General features: G+C 35.5%; 1 protein-coding gene across 1 annotated transcript; it reads left to right on the forward strand.

The window, feature by feature from the left end:
* Positions 1–2,630: 2,630 nt before the first annotated feature.
* On the forward strand, positions 2,631–20,707 carry LOC120329959 (cyclin-Y-like protein 1). Its single transcript, XM_039396765.2, has 10 exons — positions 2,631–3,043; positions 4,821–4,892; positions 5,456–5,487; positions 6,093–6,196; positions 8,443–8,533; positions 9,323–9,442; positions 10,711–10,783; positions 12,299–12,392; positions 14,685–14,847; positions 15,744–20,707. Exons 1-10 carry the CDS (start codon positions 2,863–2,865, stop codon positions 15,858–15,860), a joined length of 1,047 nt encoding a protein of 348 aa, XP_039252699.1. The 5' UTR covers positions 2,631–2,862; the 3' UTR covers positions 15,861–20,707.
* The last annotated feature ends 33 nt before the right edge of the window (positions 20,708–20,740 follow it).

Here is a 20,740-nt window from a genome sequence, read left to right on the forward strand (position 1 = left end):
AAACGGATTGTTTGTCTAGCCTACAATGGAAATATCCAATATTGGTAGATATGACTGAATAAATTGTCATAAATATATATTTGGGGCGATTTTACAAAACTGAACCTGAGTAAAATATTTTCCTCCAGTCAGTTTATACTGCAACACGCAATACCGAATTCTAATAAAAAAAGAAATATTGAAATTGAAGGGTGAGTTTTCAAGGTAGATGAACCACTAAATACATATTTTCCATCTCATATGCAAAAATATTGTACCTTGTTTTTACTCAAGAAAAAAAATAAGATTCTTCATATTTTAAGCTCCCCAGTAATGAAAGTGTTTTTGTAGATTTAACTGTTTCAATATATTATTTTGATTTGTAGTTCATCTTGTGAAATATGTATGTGGCAAAGTTTGCGGCCCGCCGGGCCTTCAGATTTATGTTTGCGGCCCTCGTGGTAATTTGCGGAGACATTTTACAGCGTCAAATTGGCGTAACGCTATAAAATCTTCGAAAAAATGACCAAAAATGGTTCTACGTTGTGTTTGTGGTCAAATTTAACGCATTAGATAGTTTTTATGCTTAATATCGTTATATATTTAGGAAGCATATAGCTTAAAGTTCAAAATCCACCCTTCGACTTCATTCTAGCCCTTATAACATCGGTACAACAACACCTCGTTCCCCAAATATGGCACAAGATGGCGCCCATGAACTTGTTTAACTTTAGGCAAGTTGGTTGCCGGCCCTTGTTGCTCTAGCCTACAATTTTATTTTCGAGTTTTAGAGGATTTCGTTCAGTTCCGGTATTTTTGTAATGCAAAGTCTCGTTCAAAACTTTATTATCGGGAATATAATAAGGAAATGTGGATACAGTGGCATTTTGTTGTAGCGCAGGGTTACTCTAGCCCACAATTCTGGTTATGCCAGCCGACATTTCTGTTTAGCGGTCGGTACATTTGATCGTGGGGATTGGTTTTGACGTAAAAGAACATGTTATTTGTCCCGTACCGGTAGCTAAATTCATTAGATTAACCTTGCTTAGAATCTAGTAATCGCTGTAAATATATGCATGATTAATCCTCTGATCACCAAGGGGTAATTGTGGGCTAGAGTAACCTTGGTCACCTGACTACCAGTACAGCAGTACCGGTACCTATGTCATCAAAAAATTACCGATAGGCTACCGTCACTACGACGCCACAGTGGCGTAATAAGTATACCGGTACGGGTCTCGTGTAGTTTCGTACCTAACGTACTTCTAGTGGGCGTAGCATAACAATTTTTTGAAATGTCAATCCTAACCCCCATCTGACTACGCCATCCAAAAATTACGTCACTACGACATCTCAATTACGTCATAGAGCTTGCCAAATAGACGTACGACCCAGACTGGATTCCATGGCAGATGCACGCCCGAGAGCGCTAGCGCTCCACAAAAATGCACGCGAGCGAATTCAATTTTGCACGCCGAAAATTTGCAATTGCTCACCAATGTAAATCGGTTTAAATAGTTTTCAAATCAATAATCTAGTAATATAAAGATGCCAAAAAATTATAACTTTACAATTGTCGACTAATACTTACTTGCAAGAATTGGCCTGATCGAAAAATGCGAAGCAAAAATCACCATATGTTGTTGAATGTTATGAATCCCGCGAGAAAAATCGCCTCTTCACCGACGCTGGCCAGTTATGGCTCTGATCCAGCGTATTTTTAATACAATAATTTTACACGGATGTACTGAACAGCACCGGTATCTAAAGTCGCACAAACACTCTCAAAATTAGTGACAAAATATAGAAATGATGTTTTGGGGGTCAAAGGTCAAACGTCCATTTTTGCTATGATCCAACTTATTTTTACGCGGATGTATTGAGAGGTATCTTAGGTCGAAATCAGTTTAGCGGGCGCAGTTGTTCTGCACGCCATGAGCTATAATTGCACGCCAGAAATTCTTATTTGCACGCGGGAATTTCTGATTGCACGCCCGATTTCTCGTTCGAAAAGGCCATGAAATCCAGACTGGCGTACGACCGCCCGAAATGCCATCGGCGCTTACGATAACTAGATAAAGAACTGACTGACATTATCGATATCTCTCCTATTGGAATCGTTGCGACGAGAAAACGAGAGAAATAACTGTTCGATTTCGGGTGCTCGTTTGCGCGTCTTGGATGGCAGTTCGTATAGTTTGAAGGGCTGTATTACGTCGTAATGACATAATTTTTGCATGTTGTAGTCAGGTGGGGGTTAGGATTGATAGACTAGGTGAAAAAATTGTCATGCTACGCCCACTAGAAGTATGTTAGGTACGAAACTACACGAGACCCATAAGTACTTATAAAGTGTACGGATGGTCGTCAAAAACGCGCAGACGATCACTCGAAATCGAGCAAGCTATTTCTCTCGTAGAAACGATCCCGATATGAGAGAGAGCATCGTCGGGCGCAGATGCCATTTCGGATGATAGTAGCTATACTTGGCAAACTCTATGACGGGATTGTGACATAATTTTTGGATGACATGGTCAGGTGAGGGTTAGGAATAACATACACAAAATTCGTTAAGCTACGCCAACCGGAAGTACTTGTGGTGCTAAATTGTACTAGTCCCCAATATATATTTACTAATATTATGTACCTATGTGTCTAAAAATAAAAAACAGATTCTTCATCAACAGATACGAAGATAAGACAGGTTTTAATAAAATTGTTTCGGGATAGGTATTTCGGGGCTCATTACATTAAACAGTATAATACTGTACTGCTGTACTGGCAAAATATTTTGGTTTATTCTGCTGCATAAAACTCAGGCCGACAATGTGAGTCGGTGAACAATTAAATCAAACAAACGGATACTGAAAAATTTGAATAAGGATGGGGAATAAACCATGCAGTTGTATTTCTTCTGCGAGTCCGAAGTTGCCTAAAGCTCATGAAGGTACAAAACGCGGTTCTAAAGGATTTACTGCAGGGAGAAATGGACCAGGGGGAATTGAACCGGAAGAACAATCAAATTCAATTCTTCCTCATATCAGTGAAAGAGAACAACTTGATGGTAAGATCTGTAGCATATTTCAGTGTGTCAATATGAAACAGCTCGCCGATTCCTAGAATAGCCCGCCATTGAAAGAAAGACCTCAATTAAGACATAAGTGCAGACCCCTCCTTCACAAGACAGTCTGGGCCTCTATATCAAATAAGTTGCCAAACCAACATTCGAAGCAAACTAAAAGCACAATCTGAAAACACCACCATAATCCGACCAACAAAGGAAAATTTTTTTTAACCTAGTATTATAGAGTAGAGCTCGACCGATATCACTTTTTGACGCCGATACCGATATCGATATATCGGCCAACTGGTGGCCGATAACCGATATCGCTATGCCGATATTAATATAAATCATATTTTGAGCCACGGTGAGTCTGTTGTTTCATTTTGATATTTATTATCATGGCAGTGGGACTTTTATTTAACTCCAGTTAATGCTCGAACAAATGTTATTCTGTAACTTTTCCTGCTACTTCTATCAGTCTAGCTATTTCCAGAAAAAAGTATTGTTAATCTGAAGTTTTTAAATATAACTATGGACATATGTTAAGGGTATTAAAAAATTATAAATTGGTATATTTTAAAGTGAATCGTGATAATGATAAATTCCTTTGATATTGTGATAGCATATGTGCAGCTACATGTGAAATTTTTAATAACTTTGTTTCCAGAGACTCTTAATACCTTATTAAGTCAATAATAATGGATTAAGTTTTCATTTTGTAATTTGCAGCAAAATGATAAACAACCATCAATATAGACAAAACTGTTAACCCAAAAATTCAAAATTGAATTTGGGGAGGTCACAAATTCGGAACTGACATTATTGCTTTGAGCAACCTGTACCATGTTTCAATGATTACTAACTCACCAGCTTCCAATCGATTCTATTTATAGAACCACCATTTAATGCTGTTACTAAATTTGCCTTTTGCCGGGGGAATCAGGAGAGACACCTTTGTAACGCAAAATGGAAGCGAGAGAAATATTGGGAAACCAGTTACGCAGGGGCGAGAGCCGTTGCAGCATGCAGCCTGGCGCTGGCCGAGTATGGCCGATACATATCGGCGGGTTACGGCCGATATGATATATCGGCAAACATGCAATATCGGTCGAGCTCTATATCTAGAGTTTACAGATTGAGGATTATTATTAGGACAAGCATGGCGCAGTCTGTCGCCTCGCTAGACGCACTCGTTCCAAATAGACTCAATGAGTGCTTTATTGAACCAAATCTCGGGACATCTTGGAATTAGAGAACCCTTCTTTGTGTGTTTGTTTTCAGTATGTACATGCGTACATTATCAACTACTTAATCTGCACAAAAACGAGAGTGCACAACACTGGCTAAGGTTCTATTATTATAGTTTGAATACATAAAGTAGTTTTATGCATAGGGAGGAAGGAATAAAGAGTTTGAAAATAGGCAAAGGTAGGCAATGGGCAAATCCTATGTCATAGGTTCTGAAAGTGCTCCATACAGAGCCCAAGGGCTCTATGAGAGTAGTCCAGGGATTTCGCGAGCTATTCGTTTATTGAATAAAATACTGACTTGGCTAATTTTGCAACTGTCTAAAAAGCATTAATTTGACAATGATTGCTTTGAAATTTGCAAAAAGGCTGTAATCAAATATGACATTATGTAGGTTTCCACATATAATTTCAGGCTTCATAACACCAAAAGTTTAAGAACCGCTGGTCTAGGCAGTTTAGTACATATACTATAATGTTATATATTCGTGGGCAAATGAATAATTCCATGTCTTATTCTTTTACTACAGATATATATGATGAACCACCTTCAGATCACCCTCAAGCTGAAACTATATTCATTTTGAAGTCTAGGACTGATGGTAACTCATTTAAATTATTATTATTTAAAATTTATTTGAATCCTTTTGATAAGGACCAAGTTCATGCTCTGAAAACAAATAACTGGCTCCCAAACCAGACATGGCCTGGCAACCGGACGAAATGCCGTGGTTCGATATAAGATTAAGCCGTAATATGAATTTTCCTCTCCCCAAGATACGTGTGATACTGATTATTAAGCATAAAATATTGATAATAATAACATAATATATTTCTAGGAAATAGTAAGTTTTTACATGAGCTTTCGTTAGATCATAGTCTAATTTCTTCAGATAAAACAAAATATGGCTGCAATTCCTGCAAATGGTAAAGATCAATAGTTGGTTAGAAATAAAATACTGAAAAATACGGAAATATTAGAGAGGGTGGGTTGAGTTTGTCTCTTTTGTGCTGTCTAGAAGAATGATTTTGAATCGTTCCATGTTTGACCATTTGTAGATGTTCCAGTCTTTGTTTCGGCACTTTTTTGCTTGTTTTGTTGTACCAAACCATCTATCTGCCTTGAAGAATTCTCAATTTTTTTTCTATTTTTTATTTGTTTCAGTTGCAGAGAAAAGGAGAAGTCATCATAATTCAGTAAGTGTGCTTTTTTAAAATTGTATTAATAATGGTTTTTCATGATATTTTGGAACTAAACTAGTGCAGGAGGGCCAGATACAAATAACTGGGTGAAACCATGGGCAATATCACCTAAATTAACATAGGCTTTCTAGTAGTTGATGACACAAAAAATACCTCCTCAGCTGCTTTAATTAACTGTTCAAATCAGGAGCATAGCAGAAATTTTCGAAGGGGGGTCTGAGATCTCTAATTTCCAAGCCGGCCGGAAAACTTAGGGTTCCAAGAGCCTAGAGCAGGGGTGAGCAAAAGTTTTTGCACACCCAGACTGGCAGGCCATGTAAGTGTGACGTAAAAAGTTACATTTTATGATCGAAAGTTATTTACAGTGTTACACAAGCAAAAGTGGAAAACAATAAGCCTCCTGCCAAACTAAATTTAATCCCATTCTTGGCGAATTCTTTGAGCTATTTTTTGGCTAAAACATCAAAATCTGGTTTTAGTTTAGTTTGCTATGTATGACACAAAAAAATGCTTTTTTTTCATTCGAACAATCTGATCCTTAATCCCCCCTGCCCCCACCTTCCATCTTAAATATTGTCTATGTTTTATCCTATTTTTAGTTATCTCCAGAAAATGGAATGCACAAAAGATTCAGTTCTTGTTCAACAATCTACATTGATGACAGTACAGTTAGTCAGCCGAATATAAAAGCAACAATTAAATGGTATGTATGAATCTTATTTCTGTGAACTGAAACATTCCTAATCTTTTTTGAATCACGATTATTTTATAAAAAGGAGATTGATTCATTATTTAATCAACTAGAAAAATGAGCATTTCAATAAGAACAAAACTGTACAACATAAGCAAAGTTATTCGGTATGGACTTGGGCAGTGGTTATCAAACTCTTCAACGCCCTTTGAAGCACTGGATTTAAGTTAATAAAGTTTAAATGTTTGCAGTGCTGAGGACATTTCTTCACTGATTTAACGATTCATTACCAGAATTTTAAGAGATGATAGATGCCGCTATTCCGAAGTGTGAAAATGCCATGTAGTGTCACGTCCTGTAGTGTCACATACAACATGCACATTATTGGCATGGATTTAAGGGGTTACATTAAGTAACTTGAGCAACACATAGAGGGGTAGTTCAGCTACTGCCCCAGAAAATATTATGGGCTCCTACTGTACCATCGCATAAATTTACAGCACAACACAACGTACTGTTAGCGCATGGTGGATTTGCTGTCCTGTAGTGTCACGCTATATTTTACTATATTTTTTTTATTTACTAAGTAAGTCTTGGGTGTAACTTTTGTGCAATTTTTTACATATTCAATAAAGCAACTGATTGGACAATGAAACAAAACATGTAGCTGAAAATGTAAGAATATATTGCATCGAACAACATGCAAAATTTCTGGAATTGTCCTGTAGTGTCACTTGGAATATAGTGGTAAAACTTTTTAACTTTTAATAAGCTTTGAAAAGTTTTTTAAATGTCATTTACCCACTTAATTAACAACCACTGCACATACCGTACATTTTTTTTTCCGGAAGGCCCTTTGTCGAATTATCATCATTAGTAGTATCATTATCAGGATTTCATGGAAGGAATTCGTTTTTATGAATAAAATATTTCTTTGTATTTGGTTTAGTTCCCCAAAAATACTTTAGTTATTGATAAGTAATACTGTAATACATATTTAATAATGACACATTAAAGTCTAAACTGCGCAAAAGCCAGGGTGCATATTACTAGCTAAGAATACATCAAAGCAGTGGTGTGCAACCTTCAATACAAGAAGGTCAGATTCAGGAATCGCCAATTCGAATGAAGTATTCGAATATCGGAATTTGCGTTCATAAGAATATCGGATATTTCGGATATCGGATATATCGGATATCGGATATATCGGATATCGGATACGCCGTTTTTAAAATGTTTCAGTTGACTGAAAACATTCTCGATAGAAACTTGCGCATGATTGCTTTCATCAGTATTTCATCAGTATTTAGGCCGTAAACGCCTTTACGTTTATGGTATTTTCTCTAGAATGCAAATTTTCCACAAATTTGTTTTACGATAACGATGACAATGGTTTTATTTTATCGCACGGAATTGTGAACCCGGTGAATACGTTCATCGGTGGCGAATTTTTAAAGACAACGCAGTTGTTTTGATTGAAAGCGGCATTTTAAAATACTGAAAATAAAACCGTAAACAATATTATAAGTTTTATTGAGGCCGGCGACAGTTTAAAAAACGCTTTTCTAGGAGTAAAAATCGCAAAATTTTGTGGGCCTCCCGCACACATTATGTTTGGTCGGCGTTTAGAAACATTTATTATTGTCACTAAAGATACAAATAACTGGGTGAAACCGTGGGCCGCACCTTGATTTAACATAGGCTTACTAGTAGTAGCAAGCATAAATTTTTTTTATGCATAATGTAGGAGAGGAATAAATAGTTCCAAGATAGTCAAAAAAAGGAAATTATCGAAAGAGGTTTGGGACTGCTAATTTGTAGCATCAAAAATATTAATTCTTAAGTCGATTGATTATTTAATTTGTTATGTAAATCCCTGGTGACTTATAATCTTCTCTGCTTGTATTACATAATTGTATTAACTAGGATTAAGAAAAACCTTAAATTAGTAATTCATTATTGTATTCTTACATACAAGAATATTAAACCTATTTAGACCAGTAGCTTATTATGTGCACACATGAACAGATAGCTATTTTGGAATTTATGTTTTTATGCAAATCCTAGTAATGAGCTAGCGTTGAGGCTGGTCTATAATTGTCATGTCTAATTATGCAGGCCTATTTGATTCAAGAGTCTTGCTGCACACTGGCATAAATGTATTTCTGAAGTGCTTCGTCATAGAGCGCTTTAACTGCTAGGCCATTACGCCCTCATCTTTCTGGCAACCTATTTACTACTTTATTAATTCTTTTCAGTGTTGCACTTGCTGTTTATTATTGCATAAAACATCGGGAAAACGATAAACGAACGATGGAAGTTTTTGACGAAAAGAAACACCCACTTACGGTGGGTATAGAACAACGTTTGTTTTATGTTAATTAGTGTTTGCCGTATTTAAGTGTGTATTTCATTGAATACATCAGCGATTCCCAACCAGGGGCCGTTGCCCACCAAGGGGGCCACAGGGCAGTTCGAGGGGCCCCACAATGCTGGGCAAAACCGATTTCACTTTTCTCCTCACAAGAAAACTCTCCGTTCTTCCCAGTTCCATTTCTTAGGTTATTTCACAGAGTGTTTTCACTTTGTTGAGCGTGGAATATTTGAACTTAATGATATTTGGAATCTACCAATCAAAATAACACTATAAATACCACTGGAATGATAACATGGGGCCATGAGTGCTGAAAGCATCAGGAAGGGGGCTGCGAGCCATAATAGGTTGGGAGCCACTGTTATACACATTTATATGCATTGAATGAATTGTACAAAGCACATCGAAGATTTTTTACCTAATTTATTACTGGACACCCAGTGAGATGCGAAAAACCAATATTGGTTATTGAGCAGCGACATAATAAATATTATTAAGATAAGAAGTCGAATTAAATACTTCATATAACAAAGCTTATATACACAAGGATATGTTCAAGTGCGAGTAAACGGCCTGGTTTATCCAGATAAGTCCGTTCATATAAAAGTAAGACTCTGAGTTGAAATGAAAAAATGTTTTACTCGTCTCACTGTACCGAGCTTGGTCAGATTATAGAGTCACGCATCGATGCTGCATCTGTCCATGCCTGGCCCTATACATTGATTATTTTGCTCTACAATATTTAAATTTAAATTTTTTCATAGCGGGAGCGAGTGCCTTCTGATTATGATAAAAGAGAACCGGATCATCGCCATATTTACAGATTCATAAGAACTTTGTTCAGTGCGGCACAGCTGACAGCAGAATGCGCCATTGTAACATTGGTGAGTATTTTTTCCTTTTTCATTTTTCCAATTTCAGTCACATACTTAATTTTTGTACTAGTTTTTATTTGCATAAGGCAGGGTTTCCTGAACTGGGGTCCGCGGGATTCCTGGGTTTCCGTGATGACTGCAGAGGAGGTTCGCAGCGATATGAAAAGAGTCTTATTGATCTCAAATGATTGATTCCAATCAAAAAGCCGTCTCTTTTTGGTACTCTCGAAGTATGTGTACCAAGTTAGGGTTAGGCTTTAATTTTATTCCTATTTTCCTTATTTTAGTTCTATTACGAGGGCGGGATTGTCTCTGTTAGCCAAGTGAATATCCCCCTGCCCGTAGGTTTCAGTCTCTATACACAACTTTCTGTAGAGTAGGCGAACAAAACTAGTTACCTCCATATTGGTACACACACTTCTGGTGCGCCCCTTTTTTATGCATCTTTTTGGTTGAGCGTTGCTTTAAACAGAGTCTCGTTCTGAGCAAAAGGCATGAATGAGCATAATAAAAAATATACGAATGCTATATTGTATGCTCCTTACCTGTTGTGTATGCATTACTTTTGCACTGGAATAATTCAGCTGTATAAATGATTTTAATTGTCGGATAATGACTTAATGCTTTTTGTCTAATTATAGCTTCATGGTGAAGGTAGCAATTTGTCATTCACAAGTAATAATTTAAATGAGAGAATGACCTCGCCTACAGTGCTGAACCTAATTTGGCGCTTCAGAAGTTTGTGTACCAATATGGAGGTAACTAATTTTATTCGCCCACAATACATCAAATTGCATAACGGGACTGAAACCTATGGGCAGGGGGTATATTCAATTGGCTAACACATACAGTCCTTGAACTCAAAATAAGGAAAATAGAAATGAAATTATGGCCTAACCCTAACCTGGTACACACACTACGGGAGTGCTCATAATTCAATACTTTCCTCATTTCAATACTCTTCAAATTTCAATTTATTATTGTTGATATTGATGTGCGATTTAGGGTCACAGCCAGGATTTTAAAAGGAGAGTTACAAAATCGGAATTTGGAATTTCCAGTAATGGCTTCTGAAACAGTTGTCATGTCAATCAAAATACTAACACAAATGACTCTGTTAAACTACTATTTCCATTTTCCGAAGGATATGAAAAAAAGAGGGGGGTTACTCAAAAAAAACGCTTGGCTTTGCCACTTGTGCGATGTATTTCGAAAAGGTTCTCCAATGATATACTATGTCGATTTTTTAGAATTGACTGTTCATGTTTTTTTTCTAGGTTTATCTTGAAAGATTATTAGCTTACGCTGAAATTGTGCTCTGTCCTGCAAACTGGAAGAGAATAGTGCTGGGTATGTATGATTATTTATCAGTATCAGGTTTATAGGGTTAGAGTTAGAGTATGCTCTTAGTCTTATTAAATAACGAATCTTTTTTAAATAAGGCAATTTTAATGCAGAGATCTGTAGGCGTACTTAACTTAGACTTTAATGCAGAAGCCTTGTGCCACACCTCAAAAATGACTAGCTCACAATAAGCTACAAATAACAGATAGTAAGGCGAAAGTATGTTTAATTCAAAAAACATGGTAAAATATATGGATGAACCAACGCCCCCCGCCTGCATGTGGTGGCGCCCCCAACCTGTTTGAGAATCAGTGCTTGCGGGGGTAAATACGTTGCGCGAGCCGACCTGTGATCATTTTTTCCACGTATTGAATGTGATTATTTCATGTTTTATTTGTAAAATTGATTTACTGCCACATTAATATGACAAAGCTTATTTTGGAATTGTAAATGACAATCGAAATCAATATTTTATAGGATTATGTTTGTCTTCTCAGAATAAAATACGTCTCGAATTTAAATATTCAATTTTTGAAAAATTTTGTATTCTATATTATAAAATTTGCTCTTGCTTATAATTTTGGGTTCTAGTGTCGTTTGCATATGTTATTCTTAACCCCATCCTTGACTACATCTTTCAAAAATTATTCAGCAGGGCTACTCAACTATTTTTATCGAAGATCCGCATACAAAACTTTAAAAATATTTGGGTCCGGTCTTTCCAGAAATTATATATATTTAAATTATATATATAAATTATATTTATTCGCTAATCAAGATTGTTTATTATGGCGTTAGAGTTATTTTCATTTATATATATTTAAATCTATAAAAGTGATTTTATAAAAGGAAACTTCAAAAGGTGGGCTAATGATCCAAAATAAAGAATCAGGCGCGGTCCGAATCGAATACCCGAACGGGCCGGATTCGGACCTCGGTCCGCCAGTTGAGTGGCCCTGCACTACAGCGCCACAAACACGCCATATGGCTTGCCAAACTATAGTTATCGAAATGGCATCTGCAACGACAATATTGAATTCAGTAATGCCAGCAATCTCTCTCATATTGGCATTGTTACGACAAGAGAAAAGGGAAGAAATAGCTTGCTTGACTTCGGTTAATCGTCTGCATGTTTTGGACTTTACTGTGACTTCGCGATGAAATAAGTTTATAATGACGTAGTCAGGTGTGGGTTAGGAATGACAAATGAAAAAATTGTTGCGTCACTGCCACCAGAAGTTGTCGGTACGAAACCGCGCAGGACTGTAATTTTAATTACAAATGTTGTAATGTGAATCCTTTTTAAAAAAAATATGCCGTATTCTAAAATTTGGCATAAGGATGTTTCTATTGCAAAAGTAGTTAAATTTATAGAAAACAAAATAATTCAAATTTTTTCAGTTCTTCAAATGCTTTATTTTCATGTTTTGTTTATTAAATTCTTCAGACCAAAGTCAGACTTCATAAAGGAGTAGTGATTAAGTATACTCTTATTTTAATCGAGCAATATATTTTGTTCAGGTGCTATACTTTTGGCGTCAAAAGTTTGGGACGATCAGGCGGTTTGGAATGTTGACTATTGTCAAATATTGAAGGATATTACAGTGGAAGATATGTAAGTGTTGTGTAGTTTTTAATCACCCTATATCCTTGCACATAAGCCGACTCCCTGAAACAACTTTAAAATGGTGAATTTATAAAAAATTCGCATGAAGCCGGCCTTATAAATCGTAACACGCTGTACGCACCTATCACAGCAAATGGTTGAAGTAAAGAATTAATGAAAATGATGACAATTTTGGTTTTGTTTTACTTTTTTTAAGCACGGTAGGAACTGCCTCAAAATCTTTCAAATTCATATGCCGAATCTTTAGTGCGAGTTACGCGCATATAAGCTGGCTACTTTTTGAGTTTTAAACTCGGCATATGTGCGAGGATATACAGTAGTTTGATTTGTTGTAATTAACACGGAAAAGAAGGTCGAGATAAACAGTGATTCATTTAGCTCTTCTTATTTTAATAAAGTTTTCAGAATGTGAAGGAGTCTTTTTTAGTTATACTAAGAGCAGGGATTGCCGAAACCGAATATTTGGGTATTCCAAATACGTTTGAAAGGTGATGTGACAGCACGCGCAACTATATTGGTATTACAGGCTTTATACACATTTAAAAAATAACACATTCCAAGCAGAAACACAACGATATATGCACACTTGTATATCTGTAGATTCGTACAGATGATAAGTACACAGAACTTAAAAAGTCACCTTCAAACATGAATAGGCTCGGGTCAAAGGTCACTATATTACAACATTCTGACTCTGAGAAAATATTTCCGGATATGGATTTTCGAATGCATTCTAAATTAGGGGCAAGTTCATGTGAAAAATTACCTAAATCACTATATTATTTTCGTGATCAAAACGACACAAACACAAATGTCATTGGTTTTCTTTTATGTTTTGATCTGCTTGTATGTTTGATTGGTTCTTTCTTTTTAAATAAAAATGTTCTTGATTTTTAGATAAAATTATTCCTCAATTCCAAAATTGATTTTAGTGAATATAATGAATTTCTAAGGTATTCAAATATCTTATTTATTTGGGACTTATCTTGACTGTGTGTCCTCTATTGCTCAAAATTTTTCAAATCTACTTTATTTCTAAAATATTGAATATGGGTATTTCAGAATATATCAAAATATTTGGTTAATTTTAGACATCCCTGGCTATGTCTTTCAGTAACAAAATTTTGTTCTTTTGTACGAAAAACTGCAGTTGAAAACTGCTGGTCTAACTTAGTAAGATTAAACTAAGTAAAGCAAAATTTTGGCAACCATTGTTAATTAAGGAGAATTGCCCTTTACTAAAGGTATTGTGTGCTTTCCATATGAATTATTAATGCATTGCTACCCAGGTCTGATTCTAATTTAAGCTTTCAATATCTTTATAGATTCAAGGCCTCCTAATCTTTAATGTATGCTATATTAAGGCAAGCTATTTATGTTTAGCATGGTTATCTGTGATAAACTATAGGCCTACTGAAATATTGAAACTATTTTGCCTGTTTTTGCAGAGATCTCATTGGTTGATTTAAAAATTCAAATAAATTTGGAAAATTATTTACACTCAAAAACCGAAAAGCTCCCAGTTCTTTAAAAATAAAGTCTTGAAATTTTTAAAACTTGCAAAGGGAATTTACCGATAGCATATAATATTGTTTTGGTCCTCACAGATGTAATAAATGAAGTGAAAATACTTGAACAATTACTGATTAAGAAAAAACAAACCTGGTTAAGATATATTGAGAACTGACTTCATAACAAAATTGAAATTGTAAAGGGCCTTTATGGACACCTTGTAAAACTTTCTAAATATTGCTAGATATTAGCGTGTGATTAGATGACAATTTTGGAGGGAAAGACATGATTGTATACAAGAGCGATTCTCAATGGGGCTTCCGGGCCCCAAAGGGAGGCCACAGAGCAGTTGGAAGGCCACAATGCTAAACGCAAAACTAATTTAATTTTCACTTTACAAGAAAACTCAGTTCTTCCTAGCATATTGCTTGATAAGGCTATTTGACAAGTTATTTTCGCTTTTTTGGGCATAAATTGTTTTTTTGGGATTTGTAATCTTTGGATCAGAATAACACTAGAAATACCTCTGGAATGATAAACAGGATCACGTGTGCTAAAAGCTTCCTGGAGGGAGCCACAAACTATGAAAGATTGGGAACGACTGATGTATACAAATATATTATATTCAATTTCCCATATTTATTCATGATTATTGTTTCAGAATGTATCAGGTGGAATAAATTCCTCGTTTTATGACTATTCCTGTTTTTTACGAAAGGACCTATTTTACTATCCAAGCTCTGAATTAATTTAATTTTCATTTCACAGGAACGAATTGGAACGACAATTTCTTGAATTTTTACAATTCAACATAAACGTACCAAGTGGGGTTTATGCAAAATATTATTTTGATCTACGAGTTCTCGCTGACGAAAATAATCTTGTCTTCCCGGTAGAACAATTGAGTAAAGATCGAGCGTTAAAACTTGAAGTGAGTACAACTTTATTGTTGTTTTCTTGTTGTTGTTGGGGCGACTTTTTGGTGTGTGCAAGTCGTTTTCCTATGTGGCCCAACTAATGGGTTGATGGCTTTCAATTCTCAGCACCCAAGGATAGGATAGGATTTACAGGATAGGATTGACGAAGAGACCAGCATTCATCTCGCACATAAACTATCTTCGCATGGGATTCGAACCTGCGAACCCATGCAGTGTAATCAGAGGTGCGGTGGCGAGCGCATTCCTAACACTTAACAGTTATAACCAAATGTAGTGATTTATGGTCAAAAATTTGTTTTGGAGTTTGAAGTAAAAATTTCAAACTTGGAAAGTGTACTAAAAGGACGAGAGGCCATATGATCAAGCCGTCTCTCCCATCACACTGAAACGTATTTATTTTTATTCTGTATGTACAATGTGTATTTTCGACATGTGTAAAAATAAACATAAATATAAATATAAAAATGTGTAAACCATATTTCATCTTATCTAATATGTCGAGCCCTTTGTTTCATATTGAGAAACCCGGATTAGAATTAACTGAAAATTTGTATGAAATACTTCTTGTTAACTTTATGTTTTTATTTATATTTTCAAAATCGGAAATTCCTATTCCCTTCTGAAACAGTCACCACGAATATGCATTCGTTGAAAGGGCCCATTTTTTTTAGTGTATATGGAATTTTCTGCCACGTAAAATATTCAATTTTCAATCAATATACTATTCTAAAATACCACGTCAATCTGTTGACATTATGACCTAACCCCCCCCCCCCCCCCATGGTTGCGCCACAGTATGACAGTATGGCGTTGTCCCAATTCCATAGCTTCCATTTCATCCCAGTTTCGATTCTTTTTTTAATCTTATTTTACTTTCACTATTTTCCAGGCAACAAGTCGAGTGTGTGAAGACAATTTTCGTAATGCTGTTAAGAACAGCGTAAGAAGAACAGCAAGCGTAGGAAACTTAGAGATTATGCATAATACAAGCGTTGTTATATCTTAACAAATAGACTTATTTTGAAGACTGCAACTGCATAGCATTCGTTTAAATGTGTTTTGATTTAATTTTTACGAAAAATCCACGTATTGAATCCCATTAGGGTATAGCAGTTCATGTTCGACGAATTGAAAAAAAAAACTGTGAAATAACCTTGTCAAGCAACAAAACTAGGAATAACGGGGAGTTTTTTGGTAAAGAAAAAAGGAAACTCAGTTGTGACCCCCCTCCCACTACTGGTGGCCCAGTTAGGGGGCCACGAGCTGCCGGTTAGGTAATTGCTGTTCTATGTGATGGCTTTATCGAACAGTAGCGCTTTTAGGCTTTAACCCAGAAAGAAGAAAATGGGAAAAGCCATTTTGAGAACAAAAGAAAAACGTATATTTTTCGGTTTTTGAACTTGTGTACTTTTTATTGACATAGTTAGTGGGTATTCTCGTAGTGTGTGTACCAGGTTAGGGTTAGGACATAATATAATTCCGATTTCCCTTGTTTTAATTCAATTACTAGTTCGGGGACTGTCTGTGTTAGCCAACTAAATATACGCTTGACCGTAGGTTTCAGTCTCTCTACATAACCTAATGTAAAATAGATGAACAAAATTAGTTACCTCCATATTGGTACACACACTTCTGGAGCGCTTAATTTTGTAGGCTTCTTTTTTTAGTCTATATTAAGTAGAATATTTCATACTGCCTGTTATTCGATTTCAAATTTCTAATATTTCAATCTTTTATTTGATCTGATGGATTCATACATACTATACATGTTGGTGCTGATTTGCTACACTTTTACTATTTTCAAATCAATCTTCAACCTTGATGTTTTTACTTTGATTTAAAATTATTTGCGTAAATTGTGCTTCGTGTTTGATTATACTTTATATTTGTGATAGAACAATTTAGAATTTAAAAAATGTTTTTTGCACTTTATATCAGTGCTGAGTAGATCAATGCCAGGGTTTCCCAAACTGGGGCCTGCGAACCCCCAGGATGACTGCACTGCGGTCCGCGACGTTATGAAAAGAGTCTAATCGATCTTTAATGATTGATTTCAATCATTATTTCATTGCATCCTTTTGGTTGAGCGTTGCAAACGAATATCCATTTGACCATTTCAACCTTTTTTAGTTTGCGGGCCGGTGATATATCAAAACAGATTCTTGTAACTTGTAACCCAGTTTAAAAAACCTTTGGCTAAATAATATAATCTCTATTGTCTGACCTATAATGCCAATAGGAAGGCTATCAGCATATATTCATTGTATTTGACAAACCATAAGAGGCACCTTCAATAAATTGCTTAGAATGAGTTTTTATTCGAACATAAGGCGCGTAGGGCTATAGGACGCAATGGTTCTATCAGTATTGAGTGTAAGTAATAAAGCACTAACTGCTCCATACATTAGGTCAGGGTGGTCCAAAACCCGGCCCGTGGGCCACATGTGGCCCGCCGCTTCATTATCTGTGGCCCGCGTCATATTCAGAGAGTCATCCAAAAATCGCTTTTAGTGTTGTTTTGTAATAAAATTTTACGCTTAATTCTTTGAACTATGATGTCAATAGAGAGGCTATCAGTATATGTGTGTAAAAACTTGAAAATGTTGTTTAGTCTATTCACATGTTTCATTAATCGTGAGTAATGGTTTTAATTTATTCTTTCTTTATTATTTTCATATTATTTTAGTTAATTTTACTTATTCTTCCTATTTTCAAGTGTATTACCTTTTTTATTATCATACATGTTATCGTTCTGGGGCAAGTCCTTAAACATCATGTTGCAAGTTGTATCAAGTCACCGGACATCTGGCTCAGAGTCTATTCAATCCTTGAGTTAGTTCTCACAAGTGTTTGGTTTATAAAGAGTCTCAAATCTCTTCATTTAAATAACTTGAGCATGGGGGAAGGATTCGTGACGAAAGGGGTCTGAAATTGCCAAGTTAGACAGTAACATCTAGCAGGTTCGGCTAGATGCCGAAACGCATTTGTTTTGGGGCTCCCGAAGTATGCGAACCAAGATAGCGGACATCGGAATGTAATATGTGTACTAGGTTAGGGTTAGGCCATAATTTTGGGTATAAATACTACGGGAGGCTTTTGGCTAGTCTTCGAACTGATAATAGGACTAAAAAAAGGAAAATTGGAAAAAAATTATCGCCTAACCCTAACCTGTTACCCATGTTACGTTCCGATGTCCGCCATCTTGGTTCGCATACTTTGGGAGCACCTTTGTTTTCAAGAGTCTTAAGCGCCCAATATGCTTTTCAAGTTGCAATAATTTGATAATTATGATACAGACCCCTCTCTGGTTATGGCCCTGAACTCAAGCCCTATTCTAGTTGATGATGAGTCTTTTTCTCTTGGAAAGATAATAATTAATCATTATCCATTTTCTATCAGTAATCGAGTAAATCACTGAGCTAATTCTCGCTATGGATCGACTTAGTGTCTCAAAATTTTCCATTGTTGGTTACAATACATATCTATATATATAACTATTGTTTGTAATTCTACAAATCTCTTTTTGTAAAATAGTTTAATTTAACCTTGGTGAATCTATCTTTCATAAGATCATGTAAATTCAAAAAATACAAATCTCACTATAAAAAGAACATTTATTCAGTGATTTTTATCAAGTTTTTGGAATCTTTTTAAAAAACTGCTTTTTCGAATTTTTTTTCAACTCATTAAATTTAACTATGTGGACTTCCTCAGTCTATTTTAAAAGCCTGGAACCATTCGGTTTAACGAATATCTATTCTTTTTTTCAAGTTATTGAAAAGAGAAATGTTACTACAAGTTAATGAAATCCCATGAAAATGAATCTCCTTTGAACAATATATTTTTATTAATTATGGAAATTCCTCTATATGAAAATTAGAGACAGTAATATCTATTCTTTTTTTCTAAAAAATATGAATTTTACCATGAAAAAAGCAGTGATCGTGTTTACCAACTCAAAATTCTAACTTTTCTGTATACCTTGCAAATTATTCAACTGAATTATGTGAACTTCCTTTATGTCAAGAGCCAAGGATTGTTTATTCCAGGACTGAGCAGCTGATTAGATAAAAAAAAATTTCCAATTTCATTTTTTATAATTATTCATTGTGCACTGTGTGTTTTTGAAGCATATTAATATTACTAAGTTCATTGCTGAGTTCAGCATGTCTCTACCTTTTTATGAAATCGCTCTGAACTTTACAGTTTTTTTATGTTTTTTCACCTCCGCTCAAAATAAAGCTCCCGAAGTATGAGAACCAAGATCGCAGATACTGGAACATAGTATGTAAACCAGTTTAGGGTTAGGCAATAATAGCAGGTACAAATGCTACCGGAGTCACTTGGCTAGTCCCCGAACTTGTAATAGAACTAAAATATGGAAAATTGAAACAAATTATGACCTAACCCTAACCTGGTACACACTACGTTGCAGTGTCCGCCATCTTGGTTCACATACTACGGGAGTACCGCTATATAATGTGGGAATATCTATTTTCAATAGGGGGTTCTGGAGCCCTGTTATGATTCTGCCGGTACAATTTAGGAATTTCGCAATTCCCGTTTAAATCTGATATATTCCCTTGGTTTCTATGATTAAACTTGCTATACAAAGTTTTAACTTAAAAACCAGTCATTATCCCACAATGAGTGATTAAAAACAAAGAACTGAAGAGTTGAAATCCTACCCAATTTATTACACCATGTGGTGGTGGACACAGGTTCGAACCCGTGATCTTCAACATACAATTCTAACATAGTAAAAAAGTCCATGCTTTTTGGGTCAAAGGTCATTCGTTCTGAATGAAAATACATTTTCTATCTGCCTAATATATCAGCTTATTCTTAAATGATACATTTTTCTTTTGTTGTTTTTTATTATATTTTGTGATTTATTAACTGTTTATGGACCTAGTTATGTGTAATATAAAGCTTGAAGTTTATTTCTTCCAAATGACTCGACCATTCATAATCTGTGATAAATTTGATGATGGAGACACGGTGATCAGATTGTTATTAGTGCTATGTACAGGCGTCCCGAATTCTATAGCTACATCGCCTGCATGCCTCTGAATGTCGGTTTGTGTTGAGTTTGGAATTTCTATTTGAATGAATGATTTTATCATGATTTATGTCAAATTTAACAATTTACAGTGATACTAATTGTACTCCCTCGAAACTTTTCTTCTCTATTGTGAAACGTTGAGGAGTGATAATGGTGTGAAATTTTTTTGTTCCATTTGGTCCCCCTAGGACGGCTGAATTACCCGGGACTTCTTAGCATTCTCAAACATTTTTGCAATCTGGTACTGTAACCCACACTGGCACTCATTGGATTCCAGTTTTGATAATGGTGTGCTAAATTTTTTTGGGACCTCCTGAAGTATGCGCACCAAAATAGATGGTTGTGTACCAAGTTAGGGTTCAGGGTATGCGGCATCTTGGTGCGCATACTTCAGGAGTACCTTTTTTGTTTCATTTGGTATCCCTAGGACATCCTGGCCCAGACTTTGCAGTATTCTCAAACATTTTACATTTTTCCAATCAGATACTGTAACCCACACCACACTGGCCCTTCTTGGTTTTGATAATTCTCAGTTTCGATAATGACATGGGAAATTTGTTGGGTGTTTGGCACCCCTCAGACGATCGCATTAGCTCTAATTTCTACAGCACAGACAAGAAATTTAAATTGTTACAATTTTCTTCTGTATATTTCTAATTCTAGAAATCGAACTATTATTAAATTTTACATTTTTTCGCTATATGAACAGTTAATATTGTATCAGTGAAATTTTGTCTTTATATTACTATTTACTAATACATTCTGATGTATTTATTATTAAATTTAGATCCTAGAATAGTATAAAAAAAATACTGATACAA

Source organism: Styela clava, chromosome 12 (assembly GCF_964204865.1).
Source record: "Styela clava chromosome 12, kaStyClav1.hap1.2, whole genome shotgun sequence".
NCBI classification, from domain to species: domain Eukaryota; kingdom Metazoa; phylum Chordata; class Ascidiacea; order Stolidobranchia; family Styelidae; genus Styela; species Styela clava.